A 19,428-nucleotide genomic window follows, 5' to 3' on the forward strand; every position below is an offset into this window, starting at 1 on the left:
AGCTGATGTGAGAGTTGCATGTTTTATTTTCATAAATACCTGCATTTACTTTGCAGTTGTGATCAGGCCAACACTGCTAACCCAAATGAGTTGACTTCTAATGATCAATCCCATTGTTTCCTGCAAGTGTGCTCTTAACTGGGCCATACATTTGATTCACATTATTGCAGTGGAGGTAGTTAGTAGATTTGTCGTATTTCTGTATTTCTCTTACATGCATACCTCAGCTATGAGAAGCCCTTCTGTGAGGCACCACAGTATTTCTCTGTTTCTAAGGCTTCCAGAAAGCCTTCTGTTAGCAATAGCAGATATTCTAGGATTTATTCTTTATTCTATGACCATAGGAAAGTTGTATGTATCTTTATACATCAGATTTTTTGATGACCAAGTTCTTTTTGTTGTGAATGTTTACCAAGTGACATTTACATCCTTATTAGCAACTTAATAAATTAGGAACTCTTTACTTTAGAAGCTAGAAACAACCAGAAATGCCACTTTATCTTCCAGTTTTGTGAATTGATGTTTTTGTATGTCTTTGATAATCTCATTCAAATGTAGTATTGACTTTCTGTGTCTGCTTTGAAAGCAGTCATCTATGTGATGTGGTTTTTAAGAAAACATTTATGCAAATATCCCTGTGATTAAAGGAGAAGTTTGAACATGAACTTTTAAAAAATGAGTAAATTCAGCTTTCTTTAAGCAGGAACCGGTTAACCAGGGTAAGGAAAGGCTGGAGAGGATTGATTTGATTAGGCAGTTGAAAGAGTGGATGCCATTTTCATCCAGGAAGGAAACAACTACAAAAACAAGAGTAGATTTCTTCTCCAGTAGGAAGTCACGCCTGACCAGAAGAACTCAAACTCTGTGTAGCAGGTGCTTACCGCTGCCAGGTCTTAGTACAAAATAGAAGAGTAAAAACTGTATCCTGGCCCTCACTGTTTCAGGATTCCCTTGTGACAGAAAAGAACCTGGCTCTTTATGAACTACCCAGTGGCATTATGAGAGTAGGTCGTTCTGTTCTTGGATACCTCTCTGCCCTTAGGTAGCATATAGTTTGCACACTTGGGTTGTTTGAGTTCTGAATTTAACCACTTAACTGTATTAAAATAGATACTTGGCCGGGTGCGGTGACTCATGCCTCATGCCTGTAATCCCAGCACTTTGGGAGACCAAGGCAGGCGGATCACCTGAGGTTGGGAGTTTGAGACCAGCCTAGCCAATATGGTGAAACCCCATCTCTGCTAAAAATACAAAAATTAGCTGGACGTGGTGGCACGCGCCTGTAATCCCAGCTACTTGGGAGGCTGAGGCAGAAGAATCGCTTGAACCCGGGAGGTGGAGGTTGCAGTGAGTCGAGATCGCACCACTGCACTCCAGCCTGGGCAACAGAGCAAGACTCCGTCTCAAAAAAAAAAAAAAAAACTTTACTGAAAATATGCATGTTTTATTGGGGGAGGGAAGATGGAGGGAGGGGATGACAGTGCATGTTTTTGGAGCATGTGGTGACTTCATTCTAATTTGGCCATCACTACCTGGAGCATCTAACTCAATGCCATTTTGAAAATTCCCATTTCTGTTTCCTTCAGAATGTTATCTATAGTCCCGAGAGCAAACCAGCTTCATTAATAGCTTGGGTTTATGAGCATCTTGTTATATTGAACTTGCTGTTTACTAATGACCTGTGCTTTTCCACCCTTTCCTTCCCCTTCCTACTTCTTCCTCCCTCTCTATTTTTCTCCTCCTAGAAGCCTAGCGTGTCTCTCAACACTGGGGCTGCTGCAACATCAGACCAGTGATCTTTCCTAAGCACCGTTATACTTCTAAAACCTTCAGCATTTTGCAGAGCTTTGCTTTTCCTTCCTGGACACGATGTAGAAGAAACTGAGGGTAGTTCTTCGGGGCCTATTTCTGCTGATGCCTGAGCAAACAACCTGCTTCCTCTTGTGCTCTGCAGGGTTTGATGGAGCCTCATTTCCCTTTGTGAACACAAAGTGCAAAATGAATTCTTTTTAATTTTAGTAATTTTTACAAAGGTTATCTAATGTCTTTTATTTCTTGTTTTCTTTATGATTTTATCATTTGATTCATTCTCACATTTTTTTCCTTTAAATATTTTTAGTTGACCTTTTTCATTTGGTTTTCAAGTGTTCAACATGAATCAGAATAGTGTAACACCAAATGAGAACATGTGTTTTCATAAAGGGGTTGAGGCCACCAGTACTGCAGTGAATTTCCTTTTCTTCTCCCTCCTCTTTTCCTCTCTGAGCTTGCTTTTTTAGGGAAGGTTAATCTTACAGGCTACCTATGTTTCTCTCCACCTTACTAAAATCTGAATAATGATAGATATTTTAAGTTTTTAAATTGAGTAGTTCTGAGTAATCCTAGAGTATTTTTCCAAATTAAATAATCCTTTATTGTTTGCAAGTTGGGCCAAATTTTTTTTGTTTTTTTGGAGACGGACTGTTAACAATCTAAGGATCGTTTCAATAGGACCTTCTTATTCCCATTCCTAATTTTTTCAAACTAATTGCTTAAATCTAGAACCAGTTGAGATTAGTAGTGTACAATGGTAAACTTTGATTGTATTTATAGAAATATAACATAAAACATGGACCATGTTTTGAAATCTTAGAGGAATTCTGGTTTAAGATCTGAAATACTTTAAAGTTTTCTATCCTTTGACTGATTATGCAGATTCTTATAACCCCCAAGGTACAGATTATTTCAGCTTAAAAGAAATAATTGGCACCATGTTCTGAGAAAGATTTTGAGATATACATTGTTTTTTGTTTTTGAGACAGGGTCTCACTCTGTCGCCTAGGCTGGAGTGCGGTGGCACGATCTTGGCTTACTGCAACCTCTGCCTCCCAGGTTCAAGTGGTTCTCCTACCTCAGCCTCCCAAGTAGCTGGGATTACAGGCGTGCGCCACCACACCGGCTAATTTTTGTATTTTTAGTAGAGATGGGGTTTTACTTTGTTGGCCAGGCTGGTCTCAAACTCCTGATCTCAAGTGATCCACCCATCTTGGCCACCCAAAGTGCTGGGATTACAGGTGTGAGACACTGTGCCTGGCCAGATATACACTGTTTTAGATCCCCTGATACAAAACTGCTTTTGAGATGGTAAGATTAGAATATCATGAAAGTTTAAACTGAATCCCTGCAGCGACTTCTGGAATTTAGGAAGTATTCCCTCTTCTACAGGGATCTGGTCACAAGGGCTGGATTCTCTGACAAAAATTTCTTCTATGGATTCTGGACAGAAGACACTTGAGGGTGATATGTTTTAAAGGAAAGAGATTATGCTTCTCTTCTTAGCAGTTGATAAAATATTAAAACTCTCTTGCCATAGAGAATACACCATCAAATAAAACACAACCCTTTCCCTTTGGTGTACAGTTACTTATTAAGTTGATTTTTGGGTTTCTTTTGCCAGGGAACTTTTCAAAACTGGTAGTAGTTATTTTTAAAAATCATGTTTGACATCTTTCTATTGCTCGTAACCAGTCCCTGTAGCTGTCTAAGTTATGGGTGGAGAAGCCTGGGTATGACTTTCCGTTGTGTACGCTCACACTTCATGATTGACATTTATTTATTCTTTATTTCTATTTGGTTATGCTTATTTTTGTTTGAAATTTGTTTTTTTCAAATATGTTTCCTTTTTGAACTTACAGAATTGTTGAAATTTTCTACTAATAGCCAGCTAAAATTTGGTATATATTAGCTCTGTCCGTTTCACTTGGATGTTTCATTTTGAAAGAAAGAAATTTTATGTTTCACATACAGTTTTATACAAAGTAGCCAGTCCCATAATGAAATGCTGTATTGCCATAGTGGTCACACCCAAGTGGTCCAGTATCTCAATGGTGAGGCAGCCAGACTGGTCAGGGCTGCTTTGTTGAAATGTGATGATTTTCATATGCCTTCTTTCTCTTTCTCTCTCTGTTTTTTTTTTCTTTTTTGGCCCAATGTTGAAGATGTAGAACTTTGTTTTTAAATAATGTTTTTATAACTTCATTCATATACCTAAGTTTGTATTTTTTGTGACTTTAGACTTCAACAGTTTGTATATTGGGACTTTTAATGTGATTACTGTACTAAATAAATTCCACTAATAAACATCTTACCTTAACACCTTATGGACTGGATTTGGTTGGGGTCATAATTGTTGAAATATAATGTTACTAAAACACAAGTTGGGTAAAGACTTGAGGCCCAAGTTCTAGGTCTAATATAGCTTCTAATCCTACCCAGATTAATTGTATGGACTTTTAAGTTTTTGTCAAGCATTTTCACTTATGATTTTTTTTTTTTGAGACCGAGTCTCGCTCTGTCGCCCAGGCTGGAGTGCAGTGGCATGATCTCGGCTCATTGCAAGCTCCACCTCCTGAGTTCACACCATTCTCCTGCCTCAGCCTCCTGAGTAGCTGGGACTACAGGTGCCCACCACCACGCCCGGCTAATTTTTTGTATTTTTAGTAGAGACAGGGTTTCACCATGTTAGCCAGGATGATCTCGATCTCCTGCCCTCGTGATCCGGCCGCCTTGGCCTCCCAAAGTGCTGGGATTACAGGCGTGAGCCACCGCGCCTGGCCCACTTATGATTTTTGATAGTTATTGTAAACTCTCTTTTATCCAGAATTATAAAAGTTAAGAAGTTCAAATGACTACTGATATTTAATGTCATTTGGTGAGAAAGTCACTTGACAGAAAGGTATGAAGAAGTTATTCCAAAAGGAAGTTTCCGTGGTATATCAATTGTTGTTGGATGCTTTCTAATACTACATTTATTAATTTCTAACACTACATTTAGCTTAGTGCAGTTAAAATTCACATTCACGGTCTTCCTAAAGTGCCTCCTGAATTATCAAATAAAATTTACTACATTCAGTAACATTTAATTTGATAACTTTATTATTTGATAACCTGGTATGCAGTATCTGGGAAGAATTCAACAAAATGCGCAGTTCCCTAGCCATTCTGGGTTAACGTTTGTTTACAGTAGGGTTGCAAGTACAATATGTTGACTGAATTAAGACATTGAAAATATTTTATATCTAAGTAATTTGCATAGCATAAGGAACTTTTTAAGCTTGGCAGACATTTTTGTTAAGAACACTTAATTTAATGTTTTTAGATTTCCTTTTTATTAAAACAGCTCAGTAATCTGTTCTCAGGTTTAAAGCACAGATTTTAAATACTGTAAGGAATAATTGACCATTAACTTTCTTATACATACCCTAGGTTTAAAGCTTTTGGTAATTGAAGCAATTCTTGAATTTTGTTATTGTACTCATCCCTGATGCAAAGTGAAACCTGGCTTCATTTGGATTCTTCCTCCTTATTGACTTGATAATATGGTGGGAAGCTAGAGGGTGTTCTAGGCAAAGACACAGGACAGGTCCGGCAGGCACAGAATGTTAGTTTCATTCCTAAATCATGTGTAATACTGGATTATCCTCAATTTTATGTTGATGCCGTTTCCATTACAGTGAAGGTTTAACAAGACTTAACTACAAATTATTTGTGGGATAAAGATCTGTGCGACCATGGAGGTAAATTACTCTTATTTACAGTGTTTGGGGCTAGACACATTGCACTAAGTGCTGTACAAATGGCAGTGTTACTGATTGTTTTCATCGTAATTAGAGTAGGTAAATGGTTTATTATTGTGATAACTGTTTGCATGTGTAAAGTCATGCCAGCAGTGAAACAGTAAAACTACTTTTTTAGAATGTCATGACACAGAAGGTATTCTATGTGCTTCATCACTATCTCATCTGGTAGGATGCAAAGGATTCAGTATCAGAAAAATGCAAAAGCACCAAAAATGTGAAATATTAACAGATAAATAAGTCTGTGGTGTGTTAGAGTTTCTGAACAGCTATTGGAGCCATGCCATAAATTGGCATCATAACTCACAAGTGGAGCCCAAACATAAGCTGCATACTATGTTGCCATGTATAGACATAGCAAGACATCCATCCCAACTCCACCAAATTCCTGGAACAAAGTTTTATTTCTTTTCTTTCATTTTCCAGATAATGAGTTGCATGCTAGGGACACATCAGTAAATTAACAGCACCTAATGTTTCTTAAAGTTTTTTTGGTTCATGGTTTTCTAATAAAAATACAGAATTTCTCTTCAGAAAAGTCCACATATACCCATGTACAAGATGTTACATTTACTTTTAGAGTGTTTAGGACTCCATTGAAACCAGCTCATGGACTAGAATCCTTTTCTAAGCCAAGCATTTAATTATACTCTAAGCCCTGTTATTTCAATTTCTTTTGGGGTTTTGTATTGAATAAGACAAAATAGCTTCTTCTTGAGCTTTAAGTGAAAATATAATTCTGATTTTTTTTGTTTGTTTTTGTTTTTGAGACGAAGTTTTGCCCTTGTTGCCCATTTGCCCAGGCTTGAATGCAGTGGCACGATCTTAGCTCACTGCAACCTCCGTCTCCCAGGTTCAAGCGATTCACCTGCCTCAGCCTCCCAAGTAGCTGTAGCTGGGCTTACAGGTGCCCGCCACAATGCCCAGCTAATTTTTTGTATTTTTAGTAGAGATGGAGCTTTACCATGTTGGCCAGGCTGATCTGGAACTCCTGACCTCTGGTGATCCACCTGCCTCTGCCTCCCAAAGTGCTGGGATTGTAGGTGTGAGCCACCGCGCCCAGCCTTCTGATGTTTTTTGTTTTTTTGTTTTTTTGTTTTTTTTGAGATGGAGTTTCGCTCTTGTTCCCCAGGCTGGAGTGCAGTGCAATGGCACGATCTCGGCTCACCACAACCTCCGCCTCCTGAGTTCAAGCAATTCTCCTGCCTCAGCCTCCCGAGTAGCTGGAATTACAGGCATGTGCCACCACACCTGGCTAATTTTGTATTTTTAGTAGAGACGTGGTTTCTCCATGTTGGTCAGGCTGGTCTCGAACTCCCAACCTCAGGTGATCTGCCCACCTCGGCCTCCCAAAGTGCTGGGATTACAGGCATGAGCCACCGTGCCCAGCCTTTAAAGACTTTTTAAAAAACCTATCTTAAGTTCTAGTTACTGAGAGAAAATCCACACTGAGGCAAGGGCTTTGCATGTAGGTAGTTTATTTTGGGAAGTGGCCCCAGGGCACAAGAGTGGGATACTGGGAAAAGTGAAATCAGAGGAAAAGACAATACAGTGAAGTATGACTACTAGCCTAGTCACCGCTGTGAGCAAAGTGGGCTTAATTAAGTCTTTTGGGGTCTTTTGAGGACCTGTATAGAATGCCTCTCTACCTGAGTATCTCGGTTATAGAAATGGATAACGTTTATTCACCATTTACCATCTCTCATTGCTTAACACTTTTTTTTTTTGAGACAGTCTCGCTCTGTCACCCAGGCTGGAGCGCAGTGGTGTGATCTCGGCTCACTGCAAGCTCCGCCTCCTGGGCCTTACACTCTTGTACTTCTGGATTTGCACGTGTGCGGTGCCAGGTTGCAGATGTCTTGTCTCTTGGTGTCAGAGAAGTCGTAGGGCAGAAAACTCTGGTTTGGTTGATACAAAGTGCTGTCAAATCACACCTATGTGCAGCTGGATGCTGTAGCAATAGCTAGAATAAATGGTGAACTTAACAGAGTGTGAGGTGGGGGCACAAGAAGTATCTCATTAACCAAGAGGTTAATTCAAAGCAAGATTCTCTTAACGTAAGATTTGTCTGCTTATGCCTTACCATAGAGGATGCGATCCTTCAACTCTGTAGAGGAAATTTGAAGGAACTCCATCTATTATGGCACTAATCATTTTTTTTCTCTCCCCGTGCCCCACAAGACAGAGTTTCGCTCTTATTGCCCAGGCTGGAGTGCAATGGCATGATTTGGCTCACTGCAACCTCTGCCTCTGGGGCTCGTGATTCTCCTGCCTCAGCCTCCCGAGTAGCTGGGGTTACAGGCTCCCACCACCATGTCTGGCTAATTGTTGTGTTTTTAGTAGAGATGGGGTTTCGGCATGTTGGCCAGGCTGTTCTTGAGCTCCCAACCTCAGGTAATCCACCCGCCTTGGCCTCCCAAAGTGCTAGGATTACAGGCGTGAGCCACTGTACCTAGCCAGGTGCTAATTCTTGAGCTGCATTGTTAGCAACTATAGAGATAGCCACAGATGTTAGTTTTGGAATTTTCCACCCAAACGTTTTTTTCTTGAGTTAGTTTTAGTAGTTTTTATGTTTCTAGAAATTTGTTCATTTAATCTAGGTTATGTAATTTGCTTGCCTACAGTTCTTAGTATTCCCTTATAAACCATTTTTATTCCTGTAAGATTCATAGTGATATCTCCTTTTTATTTCTGGTTTTAGTAGTTTGAATCCTGTCTCCTTTTTTCTTCATAAATGTAGTTAAAAGTATGTCAATTTTTTTCATCTTTTGAAAGAACCAACTTTCAGTTTTGGTGAGTTTTCTCTATTTTCTCTCCTCTGTTTCGTTTATTTTCACTTTAATCTTTTTATTTCCCTCCTTCTGCCTAATTTGAGTTTAGTTTGCTATTTTTCTAGTTTCTTTTGGTAGAAGGTTATGTTAGTGATTGGTGATTTTTATTTTATTTTATTCTTTTAATATAGGTGTTTATGGCTATAAATTTCCCTCTTACCACTGTTTTAGCTGTACCTCTTAAGATTTGATATGTTGTGTTTTCATTTTCATTCATCTGAAAGTATTTTCTAATTTCTTTTGTGATTTATTTGACGTGTTGATTATTTAGGAGTGTGTTAATTTCTGCATGTTTGTGCATTCCCCAATCTTCTGTTTACTTTCTAATTTCATCCCATTGTGGTTGGAGAACATAATTGGTATTCTTTCAATCCCTTTCAATATATCGAGGCTTGTTTTCTGGCCTAACATATGGTCTGTCCTGAAGAAGAATGTATATTCTGCTCTTGATGGGGGTGGAATGTTCTGTAAGATGTCTGTTAGATCTAGTTGGTGTATAGTGTTATATAAGTCTTCTCTTTCCTCGTTGGTATTCTGTCTTGTTCTATCCATTAGTGAAAGTGAGGTATTGCAGTATCCAACAATTATTATTGGATAGTCTATTGCTTGCTCTAGTTCTGTTAGCTTTAAATTTTACATGCTTTTTACATTTCTCAAGAATAAATTCCTTGTGAAAAATGCTACGGTTGTGGATAAGAAAGATACACACAAATGATCACTACAACTATGTGCCTCTAGGGGCCTCAAAAGCAGCAGCCGAAATGTTGGTCACTGGTAGGACGATTTAAAGTGTTTTTTTGTTTTGAGGCAGGGTCTTACTCTGTCACCCAGGCTGGAGTGCAGTGCTGTGATCATAGCAGCCTGGAACTCTGGGTTCAAGTAATCCTCCCGCCTCAGTTTCCCAAGTAGCTAGGACTACAGGTGCACACCACCATGCCTGGCTAATTTTTAAAATCTTTTGCAGAGATAGGGTCTTGCTTTTCTGCCCAGGATGGGCTTGAACTCTTTGCTTCAAGTGTTCTTCCCACCTCGGCCTCCCAAAGTACTGGGATTGCAGGTGTGAGTCACTGTGTCCGGCCTAAATGTGTGTTTTATTTTATTTTATTTTATTTTATTATTTTTGAGAAAGAGTTTTGCTTTGTTGCACAGGCTGGAGTGCAGTGGCATGATTTTGGCTCACTGCAGCCTCCACCTTCCGGGTTCAAGTGATTCTCTTGCCTCACCCTGCCGAGTAGCCGAGATTACAGGCGCCTGCCGCCATGCCCAGCTAATTTTTGTATTTTCAGTAGAGACAGCATTTTACCACGTTGGCCAGGCTGGTCTAAAACTCCTGACCTGAGTGATCCGCCCATCTCGGCCTCCCAAAGTGCTGGGATTACAGGCATAAGCCACTGCACCCAACCTAAATGTGTTTTTTGTTTTGTTTTGTTTTGTTTTTTGTGACGGAGTCTCGCTCTGTCGCCCAGGCTGGAGTGCAGTGACCCGTTCTCGGCTCACTGCAACCTCCGCCTCCGGGTTCAAGCAATTCTCCTGCCTCAGCCTTCCAAGTAGCTGGGATTACGGGCATGTGCCACCACGCCCGGCTAATTTTGTATTTTTAGTAGAGATGGGGTTTCTCCATGTTGGTCAGGCTGGTCTTGAACTCCCGACCTCAGGTGATCCACCTGCCTCGGCCTCCCAAAGTGCTGGGATTACAGGCGTGAGCCACTGTGCCCGGCCCTAAATGTGTTTTTAAAAGATGATCTTTTTTCCTCAAAATCTCAACAATATTTTTTGCAGAGATAGAAAAATCCATTTGGAATCTTAAGGAGCCCTCCTGAATAGCCAAAACAATCTTGAAAAAGAACAAAGTTGGAAGTCTCATTTGTTGATTTTCAAAACTTACTGAAATGCTATAATAATCAAAACTGTGTGGTATTGACTTAAAGAGAGACATATAGATCAAGGAATGGAATGGAAAGCCCAGAAATAAACTCTTTTATACGTGGTAAGATGATTTTAGACAACGGTACCAGGACCATTCAATGGGAAAGGATAGTGTTTTCAATAAATGATGTGGGGAAAACAGGATATCCACATAAAAAAGTTGGATCCTGCTGGGAACAGTGGTTTATGCCAATAATCCCAGCACTTTGGGAGGCCAAGTGATAGGATTGCTTGAGGCAAGGAGTTCAAGACCAGCCTAGGCACCATAGGAAGACCTCATCTCTTAAAAGAGAAAAAAATTGGGCGGGTGCAGTGGCTCACGCCTGTAATCCCAATACTTTGAGAGTCCCAGGAGGGCAGATCACGAGGTCAGGAGATTGAGACCATCCTGGCTAACATGGAGAAACCCTGTCTCTACTAAAAAATACAAAAAATTAGCTGGGCGTGGTGGCGGGCACCTGTAGTCCCAGCTACTCGAGAGGCTGAGGCAGGAGAATGGCGTGAACCCAGGAGGCGGAGCTTACAGTGAGCTGAGATTGCGCCACTGCACTTCAGCCTGGGCAACAGAGCAAGACTCCGTCTCAAAAAAAAAAAAAAAAAAAGTAGTGTGGGCCTGTAGTCCCAGCTACTCAGGAAGCTGAGGCAGGAGGATCCTTTGAGCTGAGGAGTTCAAGGCTACAGTGAGCTATGGTAAAGTACACCACTGCACTTCATCCTGGGAGACAGAGAGAAATCCTGTCTCTCCCTCTCTCTTTTTTTTTTAAGTTGGGCCCTTATCTTATATCATATTCAAAAATTAACTTAAAATGGATCAAAGACCTAAACAAAGCACCGAGGCTATACATTTCTTAGAAGAAAACATAGGGGGAAATCTTCATGACATTGGATTTGGCAGTGTTTTCTTGGATATACACCAAAAACACAGACAATAAAAGAAAAAACAGATAAATTAGGCTATATGAAAATTGAAAATTTTTGTCTATCTCTGTAGAGTGAAAAGGCAACCCATGGAAGCAAAATATTTGCAAATCTTATATCTTCTCAGGAGTTAATATCCAGAATATGTAAATAACTCCTAGAGCTCAACAACAAAAATTAAAAATATGGGCAAAGGACTTGAAGAAACATTTCTTCATAAAAGATACAAAAATTGCCAAGAAATACATGAAAAGATGCTCAGCATCATTAATCATTAGAGAAATGCAAATCAAAACCACAATGAAATATCACTTCATACTCATTAGGATGGCTAGTATGAAAACAAGAACAGAAATTAACAAGTGTTTACAAGGATGTGGAAAAATTAGAACCCTTGTGTACTGCTGGTAGGAACGTAAAATGAAAGCGCTATGGAAAATAGTATGGCTCCTCAAAAAATTAAAAACAGAATTATTGTAAGATCCAGCAACCCAACTCCTGGATATATGCCCAAAGGAATTGAAATCAGGGACTTGAACAGATATTTGTACACTCATGTTTGTAGCAGCATTATTCATAGTGGCCAAAAGATGGAAGCAACCCAAATGTCCCATCAACACATGGAATGAATAAACAAAAATGTGGTACATTCATATAATGGAACGTTATTTAGCCTTAAAAAGGAAGGAGATTCTGATATGGTACAACATGAATAAACCTTGAAGACACTGTGCTAAGTGAAAAAAGCCAGTCACAAAAATACAAATTTATATGCGGTACCTAAAGTAGTCAAATTTACAGAAACAAATACAAATATACTCCATTTATATGAATTACCTTAAGTAGTCAAATTTACAGAAACAAAGTAGAATGGTGGTTCCCAGGGGCTGGGAGAGGCGGGGAATGGAGGTGTTGTTGCTTAATGGGTACAAAGTTTCTGATTTGCAAGATGAAAAAGTTCTGGAGATGGATGGTGGTGATGATTGCACAACAATGTGAATATACTTAATACCACTGAACTGTACACTTAAAAATCATTAAAATGGTAGAAATAAACAAATGCAGCTCATATTTAAAGGGAAAAAAATTTCAAATTAACCATCGTTTATATCACATCTCTTCAGAATTAAAGGGGTGCTTTATATGTTAGGTATCTTGTGAGTTTGTTCTGGTTTGTCCAGTTGCAGAGAGAAATACACAAATATGTAAACATTGCTTAAATGCTAAGCAGTTATAGGGAACATTTTGTAAGAACAGATACAATATTGGTTAAATTCCATGAGGGGGTTGAGTGAGAACTAAGGAAATTTGAAATTCGAGCTTGAAATCTCCATTTGGATGTAGAATTGACATCTCAAATTTGAAATGTTCTAAACTGAATGCATGATTGCCCCACCCCAAAATCAAAACAAAGAAGAAAAAGAAGGAAAAAACCACCTGCCTCCCCATCTCATTAAATGGAAATTCTGTCCTAGTTGTTCAGGCTAAACATTTGGTTTCCCTATCCTCTTCTGCTCCTCTCACACCCCACACCCAGTTTGTCAGAAAAAGATATTTGGAACCTGACCACATCTCGCCACCTGCACTGCTCTCTCCCTGATTGGACCACCATCATTAACCTTGACTACTGTAATAACTTCCCAAATTAGTCTCTCTGCTTTCATTTGCTTGCTCCCTGCAGCATATTCTTAAAAACATCTACAGTGGTCCTGTACATTGATCGTGCTGTTCTTTTGCACAGAACCCTCCAGTGGTTTCCCATCTCAGAGTAAAAGCCAAAGTCCTTATGAAATACCACAAGGCCCTATGATGTCCTTGTCATCTTTCTGACCAGATCTTTTCTTAGTTACCCCTTTACGTACTTTGCTTCGTGGTGTTCTTGCTACTGTTCCTTGAACAAGCCAGGTGGGCATCTGCCTTGAGCTCTGAGCACTAGCAGTTTTCTCTGCCTGGAATGTTCTTCCCTCTGATATATTCATGATTGACTCTTCACTTTCTCAATGAGTACTTCTCGACTATCTTTTTAAAAATTGCACCCCTTCTATTTGTTCATCCCACTGTTCTACTTGAATTTTCTTCGTGGCATTTGTCATGTCACTTTCTAATAATTTGTATGGTTTACTTATCTGCCTTTCCCCAGCAGAAGAAGATATTATAGAAACAAATTTTATGAGAGGGACAGGGCTTTTGTTTTGGTCACTGCTGTGGCCCAGCACCTAGAACACTGTCTGGTGGATAGTAGATCCTCTGTAGCTATTGAATGAATAATCTTCAATATCTATTTGCTTCCGGCCTCACATGGGAAAAGAAACTTAAAAACAAGACCAGATACTATTGCAATAATTCTTGCCAGGTTATTGGTACACATCTTTCTGGAAATGTGTTATCTGTCATGAATTTGTTTAAATTTTGAGGAAGCTGTGGATAGAGCACCTACTAGCTTTTATTTCTTAGGCAAGTTGTTTGCCCTCTTTGAGGCTAAGATTCTTGCTGTGTAAAAGGAGAGCTCTATAAAAATAGTTGTTTGCCTGAAGTGACAGAAATTATTTTCAGTGCTTTGCGACCTTGTTGAAGGGGTTAATATTTAAATGTAAGATGATATTAGAATGATGATTAATGTTCACATAGAAAGTCCTTACAGTTCAACCCATTATATACTTTTGTTAATAAATCATTCTGTTTGACCATCAGCCGCTTTTCCTACTTAATTGGTTGTGCAACAGTATTTTAATTGGATGTAACTGGAGCATATCGGTCCATTGTGAAGCAGAAATGCTCTGTTTCTAGAGGACAAAACTGGAGGTGAAACTTCGAAAGTGAGCTCCAGGCAGACTGAAAGAAGAGTTTTTTTGTTTTGTTTCTTGTGAAAACATTAACTTAGGACTCTCACTGCAAAAAACTGGCAAGCCTGGCCCTCCAGTGGGTTTTCAGCAATTTAAAATGAAATGAGAAGATGCAAAACTATGTCAACTGTAAACTTAACATTAGACTCCTTAGAGGTCTTCATTGAAGGATTTTGCTTTCTATTTAACAAATTAATATTTCTGGTCTTCAGTTTTTCTGTGTAAAACGAACAGGCGTTCTGCTGTTTCTGCTGCTGCTATTAGTGCTGAGCAACAGAGATACAGTATGTTCTGCGGTAGGTGATAGCTTTTTAGACATTTAGAGATTAACATGTGCCTTCTGATTTATTTTCTTTGGGTTAAACGTCTTTCATTTTTTCTTCTACTCTTTCCTATTATGTAGATTTATGCTGTTTTTAATGACCAATATTTGGATCAGAGTCTATTCAGGAGACAGAAGCTACACCATAAATTGAACAGAGAATTTACTACAGGGGTAACGAGAACTCTAAAGAATACAGGAATGACAGATACAGGGAATAGTCACTACCCTTAGGGCTGGGGCAGAGTACACAAAGAAATAACAAATTTGGAAAAGTATCCTCCCCCCACCCCCAAAGCTGATTGCATATCTTGGAGGAAGTCTCCATTTGGTAGTAAAGATATTTGGTGAGTTGTTGCAGGTCAGGGTGATGTGGGGCAAACAAGCCCCCACACTGGGGCTTAACACAGGAGGGTTCTTGGCTTTGCCAGGAAAGAATTTAAGGGTGAGCCAGTAGTGAGAGAAAGAAACTTTTATTTAACCAGTGCTGCTTCTTGCTGAGCAGGGCTAACCCATAGGCAGTGTGCCCAGAATCGGTATCTGTGGGCTGCTAGCTAGCTGTTTATATCTGTTATTAATTATATGCTAATTAAGAGGCAGGTTATTTAGAACTTTCTGGAAAAGGGGCTGGAAGTTTCTGGAATCCGATAAGGTAACTTCTAGGCTGTTGCCATGGCATTTGTAAACTGCCATGGCACTGGTAGGAGTGTCTTTATGCTAATAAACCATGAGGGCAACTAGAGGTTACTTTTGTCAGCATCTGCTGGTTTCAGCCAGATCTTGTTCCAATCAGCAGGGTACGACAGGAAATTAAGGCCTGCTGATCTCCTACCTCAAAGGTAGTTAAGCAGGAAGCTGTACTTGGGGGTGCTACGGCATCACCAGCAAGCCAGTTTGAGGCACTGGTGGAACTTGCCTGGGAAGATGTCCATGAGAGTGCCCACTAAAGCTTGTTGGGATGAGCACCATGGGGTGTTCCGCACACCAGCAGAGCACCATGGAAGTAAGAAGATGTAAAAGCACACTAGAACCAGGAAGAGAAACCCTTTCCTTCCATGCCCTCTACTAAGCTTAGTGTCATCATGCCAGCTGTCTAGGAAGAAATGTTTACATTATTACAAGCAGGGCAATGAAAGGTAGATTTGGAATTGAGAGGCAATATATTGATTACTTGCATAGCCTATTGTTTTGGCTACTTAGCTTCCATATGCACTTTACACACATTTGAGCTCCCATATAACAGTGAAACTCTTATGTTTCTACCTAACAAGATACAGCTATGTCAGAGGGTGAAACTCTCACCCTTGTTCTAAAATGAGGAATGAGGACATGCTCAGCCCCATAGTCATTGTATCCATTGCTGGCTATATTTTTGTTTGTTTGTTTGTTTTTAATAGAGTTGGGATTTTGCTGTGTTGCCCAGGCTAGTCTCAAACTCCTGAGCTCAAGCAATCCTCTGGCCTCAGCCTCCCAATGTCCTGGGATTATAGGTGTGAGCCACTGTGCCTGGCCTGCTGGCTGTTTATTAGTCCTCAAATAGAAGTTCCAGCGGCAGAGGGCCAAGGTCATGTGATGGGAGCCGGGGGCTTGGAGTTCTGAGGGAAGAGGAGTGAAGTATTGGGGGATGTGGCAGTATCACTGACAGTGAGGTTTTTTGGAGGCTTTTTTGGTCCGATTTGTGAGATTGACATTGTCCTTAATGATAAGGAAACAAAGAAAATGGCAGAAGTGAAAACTGAAAATGGCAAAGTAGAAAAACACTATCTCCTCTATGATGGAGAATCTGTTTCAGGAAAGGTGAAAGAGTCTAGAAAGAGGCTAGAGCACCACAACATTAGAATTGAATTTGTAAGTCAAATTGAACTTTTCTGTGATAAGAATAATATTCAAGAGTTTGTAAACCTAGTGGAAGAACTAGCCTTACCTGGAGAACTGACTCAGAAGTTGTGATTTTGGATTTATACATGTTGAAAAGTCATGAGAATCTTACATTGGTGCTAATGTCCTCTTGATGTATTGAAGTGTTAGTAGTAAGAAGACTGACAGACTTGGTAAAAAGAATGTGATCTTACTGTTCACCAACTTGCCAGCTATCCTGATGGAAGTGGGCATTGAAGATTGTCTACATACAGAATTTGAGGCTGGGCACGGTGGCTCACGTTTGTAATCCCAGCACTTTGGGAGGCTGAGGTGGGCGGATCACGAGGTCAGGAGATTGAGACCACGGTGAAACCCCATCTCTACTAAAAAATACAAAAAAATTAGCTGGGCATGGTGGCGGGCGCCTGTAGTCCCAGCTACTCCGAGAGGCTGAGGCAGGAGAATGGCGTGAACCTGGGAGGCGGAGCTTGCAGTGAGCCAAGATTGCGCCACTGCACTCCAGCCTGGGCGACAGAGCGAGACTCCGTCTCAAAAAAAAAAAAAAAAGATTGTCTACATATAGAATTTGAATATAATGAAGTATCATTTAAAGGATGTGACTGTTACAAAAATTTACCTCTTATAAGTAAGAATAAAAATACAACATATGGGGTTACAAATGATCAATAAGACTATTGTTAGCAGGATATGACCTAACTCCAACAATGAAAGTTATGAACAAAAAAGTTTCAGTAAGGTACTTTTTGAATTTAGCACCTGTTGATGAGGAAGACAGAGGGTACTTTAGGCAGCAGATCATTTTATGGAGAAAAGCTCCTGAAAAACTGAGGAAACAGAATAAACTTTTACCAGTGATTTGAACCTCCAGAATTACAAGCATCTGCTGAATATCCTGAAATATACTGAATAGGATGAAAAAAGAAAAACAAAACTATAATCATTAAGTTAAACAGGTTAAAGATGGCTGCAGCATGTGGAGGGGCAAAATGGCCATAACTCTGCCCGGGCATGGTGGCTCACGCCTGTAATCCCAGCACTTTGGGAGGCGAGGCAGGCGGATCACTTGATATCCCAAATTCAAGACCAGCCTGGCCAACACGATGAAACCCTGTCTCTACTAAAAATACAAAAAGTTAGCTGGGCATGGTGGTGAATGCCTGTAATCCCAGTTACTTGGGAGGCTGAGGCAGGAGAATTGCTTGAACCCAGGAGGCAGAGGTTTCATTGAACCAAGATCGCAGCACTGCACTCCAGCCTGGGCAACAGAGCAAGACTCCATCTCAAAAAAATAAAAAATGGCCAAAACTCCATTTATATTCATCTTCCTTTATCTTACAGCACTACATTTATTTCATGATATAGCAAAATGTTCTTCATGTATATACATTTTTTTTTTTTTTTTTTTTGAGACGGAGTCTTGCTCTGTCGCCCAGGCTGGAATGCAGTGGCACGATCTTGGCTCACTGCAAGCTTCACCTCCCGGGTTCACGCCACTCTCCTGCCTCAGCCTCCCAAGTAGCTGGGACTGCAGGCTCCTGCCACCATGCCCAGCTACTTTCTTTTTGTATTTTTAGTAGAGACGGGGTTTCACTGTGTTAGCCAGGATGGTCTCGATCTCCTGACCTCGTGATCTGCCCACCTTGGCCTCCAAAAGTGCTGGGATTACAGACGTGAGCCACCGCGCCCAGCCACATTTTTTTTTTTTTCTTGAAAATCACTCTTTTGCCCAGGCTGGAGTGCAATGGCACCATCTTGGCTCACTGCAACCGCTGCCTCCCATGTTCAAGCGATTCTCCTGCCTCTCAGCCTCCCAAGTAGCCGGGACCACAGGTGTGTGCCACCACGCTTGGCTGATTTTTATACTTTTAGTAGAGACAAGGGTTCTCCAGGCTGGTCTCGAACTCCTGACCTCAGGTGATCCACCCGCTTGGCCCCCAAAAGTGCTGGGATTACAGGTGTGTGAGTCACCATGCCCGGCCACCTTCATGTATATACATTTTTAAAAGTGCTTTCTTTGAAATGCTCAAATTTTCTTAAACTGCCTTTTTTTTTTTACTGCACACTTTGAGATAAGCATTCAGATATGCATCAGCATAAGCGTTAAAGATTTTCATGTGGAAGAAAACAAAGTTTCACTGACTAGTTTGTTACCAAAAGTTGTATTATAAATCTAATTTCAAGCCGGGTGCGGTGGCTCATGCCTGTAATTTCAGCACTTTGGGAGGCCGAGTTGGGTGGATCATGAGGTCAAGAGATCAAGACCATCCTGGCCAACATGGTGAAACCCCGTCTCTGCTAAAAATACAAAAATTAGCCAGGTGTGGTGGCACACGCCTATAGTCCCAGCTACTTGGGAAGCTGAGGCAGGAGAATTGCTTGAACTCGGGAGGCGGAGGTTGCAGTGAGCTGAGATCTTGCCACTGCACTCCAGCCTGATGACAGAGTGAGATTTGGTCTCAAAAAAAAAAAAAATTAGCTGGGTGTGGTACACACCCCTGTAATCCCAGCTACTCAGGAGGCTGAGGCAAGAGAATCACTTGAACCTGGGAGGCGGAGGTTTCAGTGAGCCAAGATCGCACTACTGCACTCCAGCCTGGGCAACAGAGTGAGACTCCGTCTCAAAGAAACAAAACTAAACTGAACTAATTCCAACTTAATAATAATGGGAAGAAGGAAGGAAGAAAATGGTTAGAATATACAAATAAATACCAAATATAACAAAGAGAAAGTTCATCATTCTCACTTCTGTGATTAGTAATGAGGCCATAGTTGATATCTAGGCTTCTTTCTTCAGTTACCTGTTTCATGTTTCCCTTGCCCTCAGCACGAACCTCAGCTGGTTGAGGTTCTTTACCTGGTGAAATGACTCAAATTTTTATTCCCTCATTAGTCCAGTCCTTTTTTGGTTGCTGTAGTTTTCCATTAATCTTTATTTTTGGCATGGAAGTATTAAGAGGTGCCTTAGATAATCCCTTGGGTTTCAGACATAGTCCTCCTTGCTTTCACTGTGTAGCAGCAATCCAGTTTCCCCTTGACAATTCGGCTCAATCTTTCCCAACCAGTAGGTTCAGCCTGTCGGTTCAGTGGTGTAA

The 19,428-nt window shown here is 40.5% G+C and overlaps 1 protein-coding gene and 1 pseudogene across 15 annotated transcripts in view; both read left to right on the top strand.

Annotated features, from left to right (window-relative positions):
* The window catches only part of MAP4 (microtubule associated protein 4), a 238,383-nt gene that overhangs the window by 109,972 nt on the left and 108,983 nt on the right, over positions 1 to 19,428 (top strand). For 2 of the 15 annotated variants that reach the window (XM_003256998.3, XM_003256999.3), the window contains exon 4: positions 1,746 to 4,139. The exons of the other annotated variants lie outside the window; for them this stretch is intronic. In XM_003256998.3, the coding sequence (XP_003257046.1) occupies positions 1,746 to 1,753 (8 nt within the window). In that variant the 3' untranslated portion in view covers positions 1,754 to 4,139. Of the gene's footprint in view, positions 1 to 1,745; positions 4,140 to 19,428 lie in introns of those variants that run through there. 15 annotated transcript variants of the gene reach the window in all.
* Positions 5,550 to 17,242, top strand: LOC115834843 (annotated as a pseudogene).

Source organism: Nomascus leucogenys, chromosome 4 (assembly GCF_006542625.1).
Source record: "Nomascus leucogenys isolate Asia chromosome 4, Asia_NLE_v1, whole genome shotgun sequence".
Lineage (NCBI taxonomy): Eukaryota > Metazoa > Chordata > Mammalia > Primates > Hylobatidae > Nomascus > Nomascus leucogenys.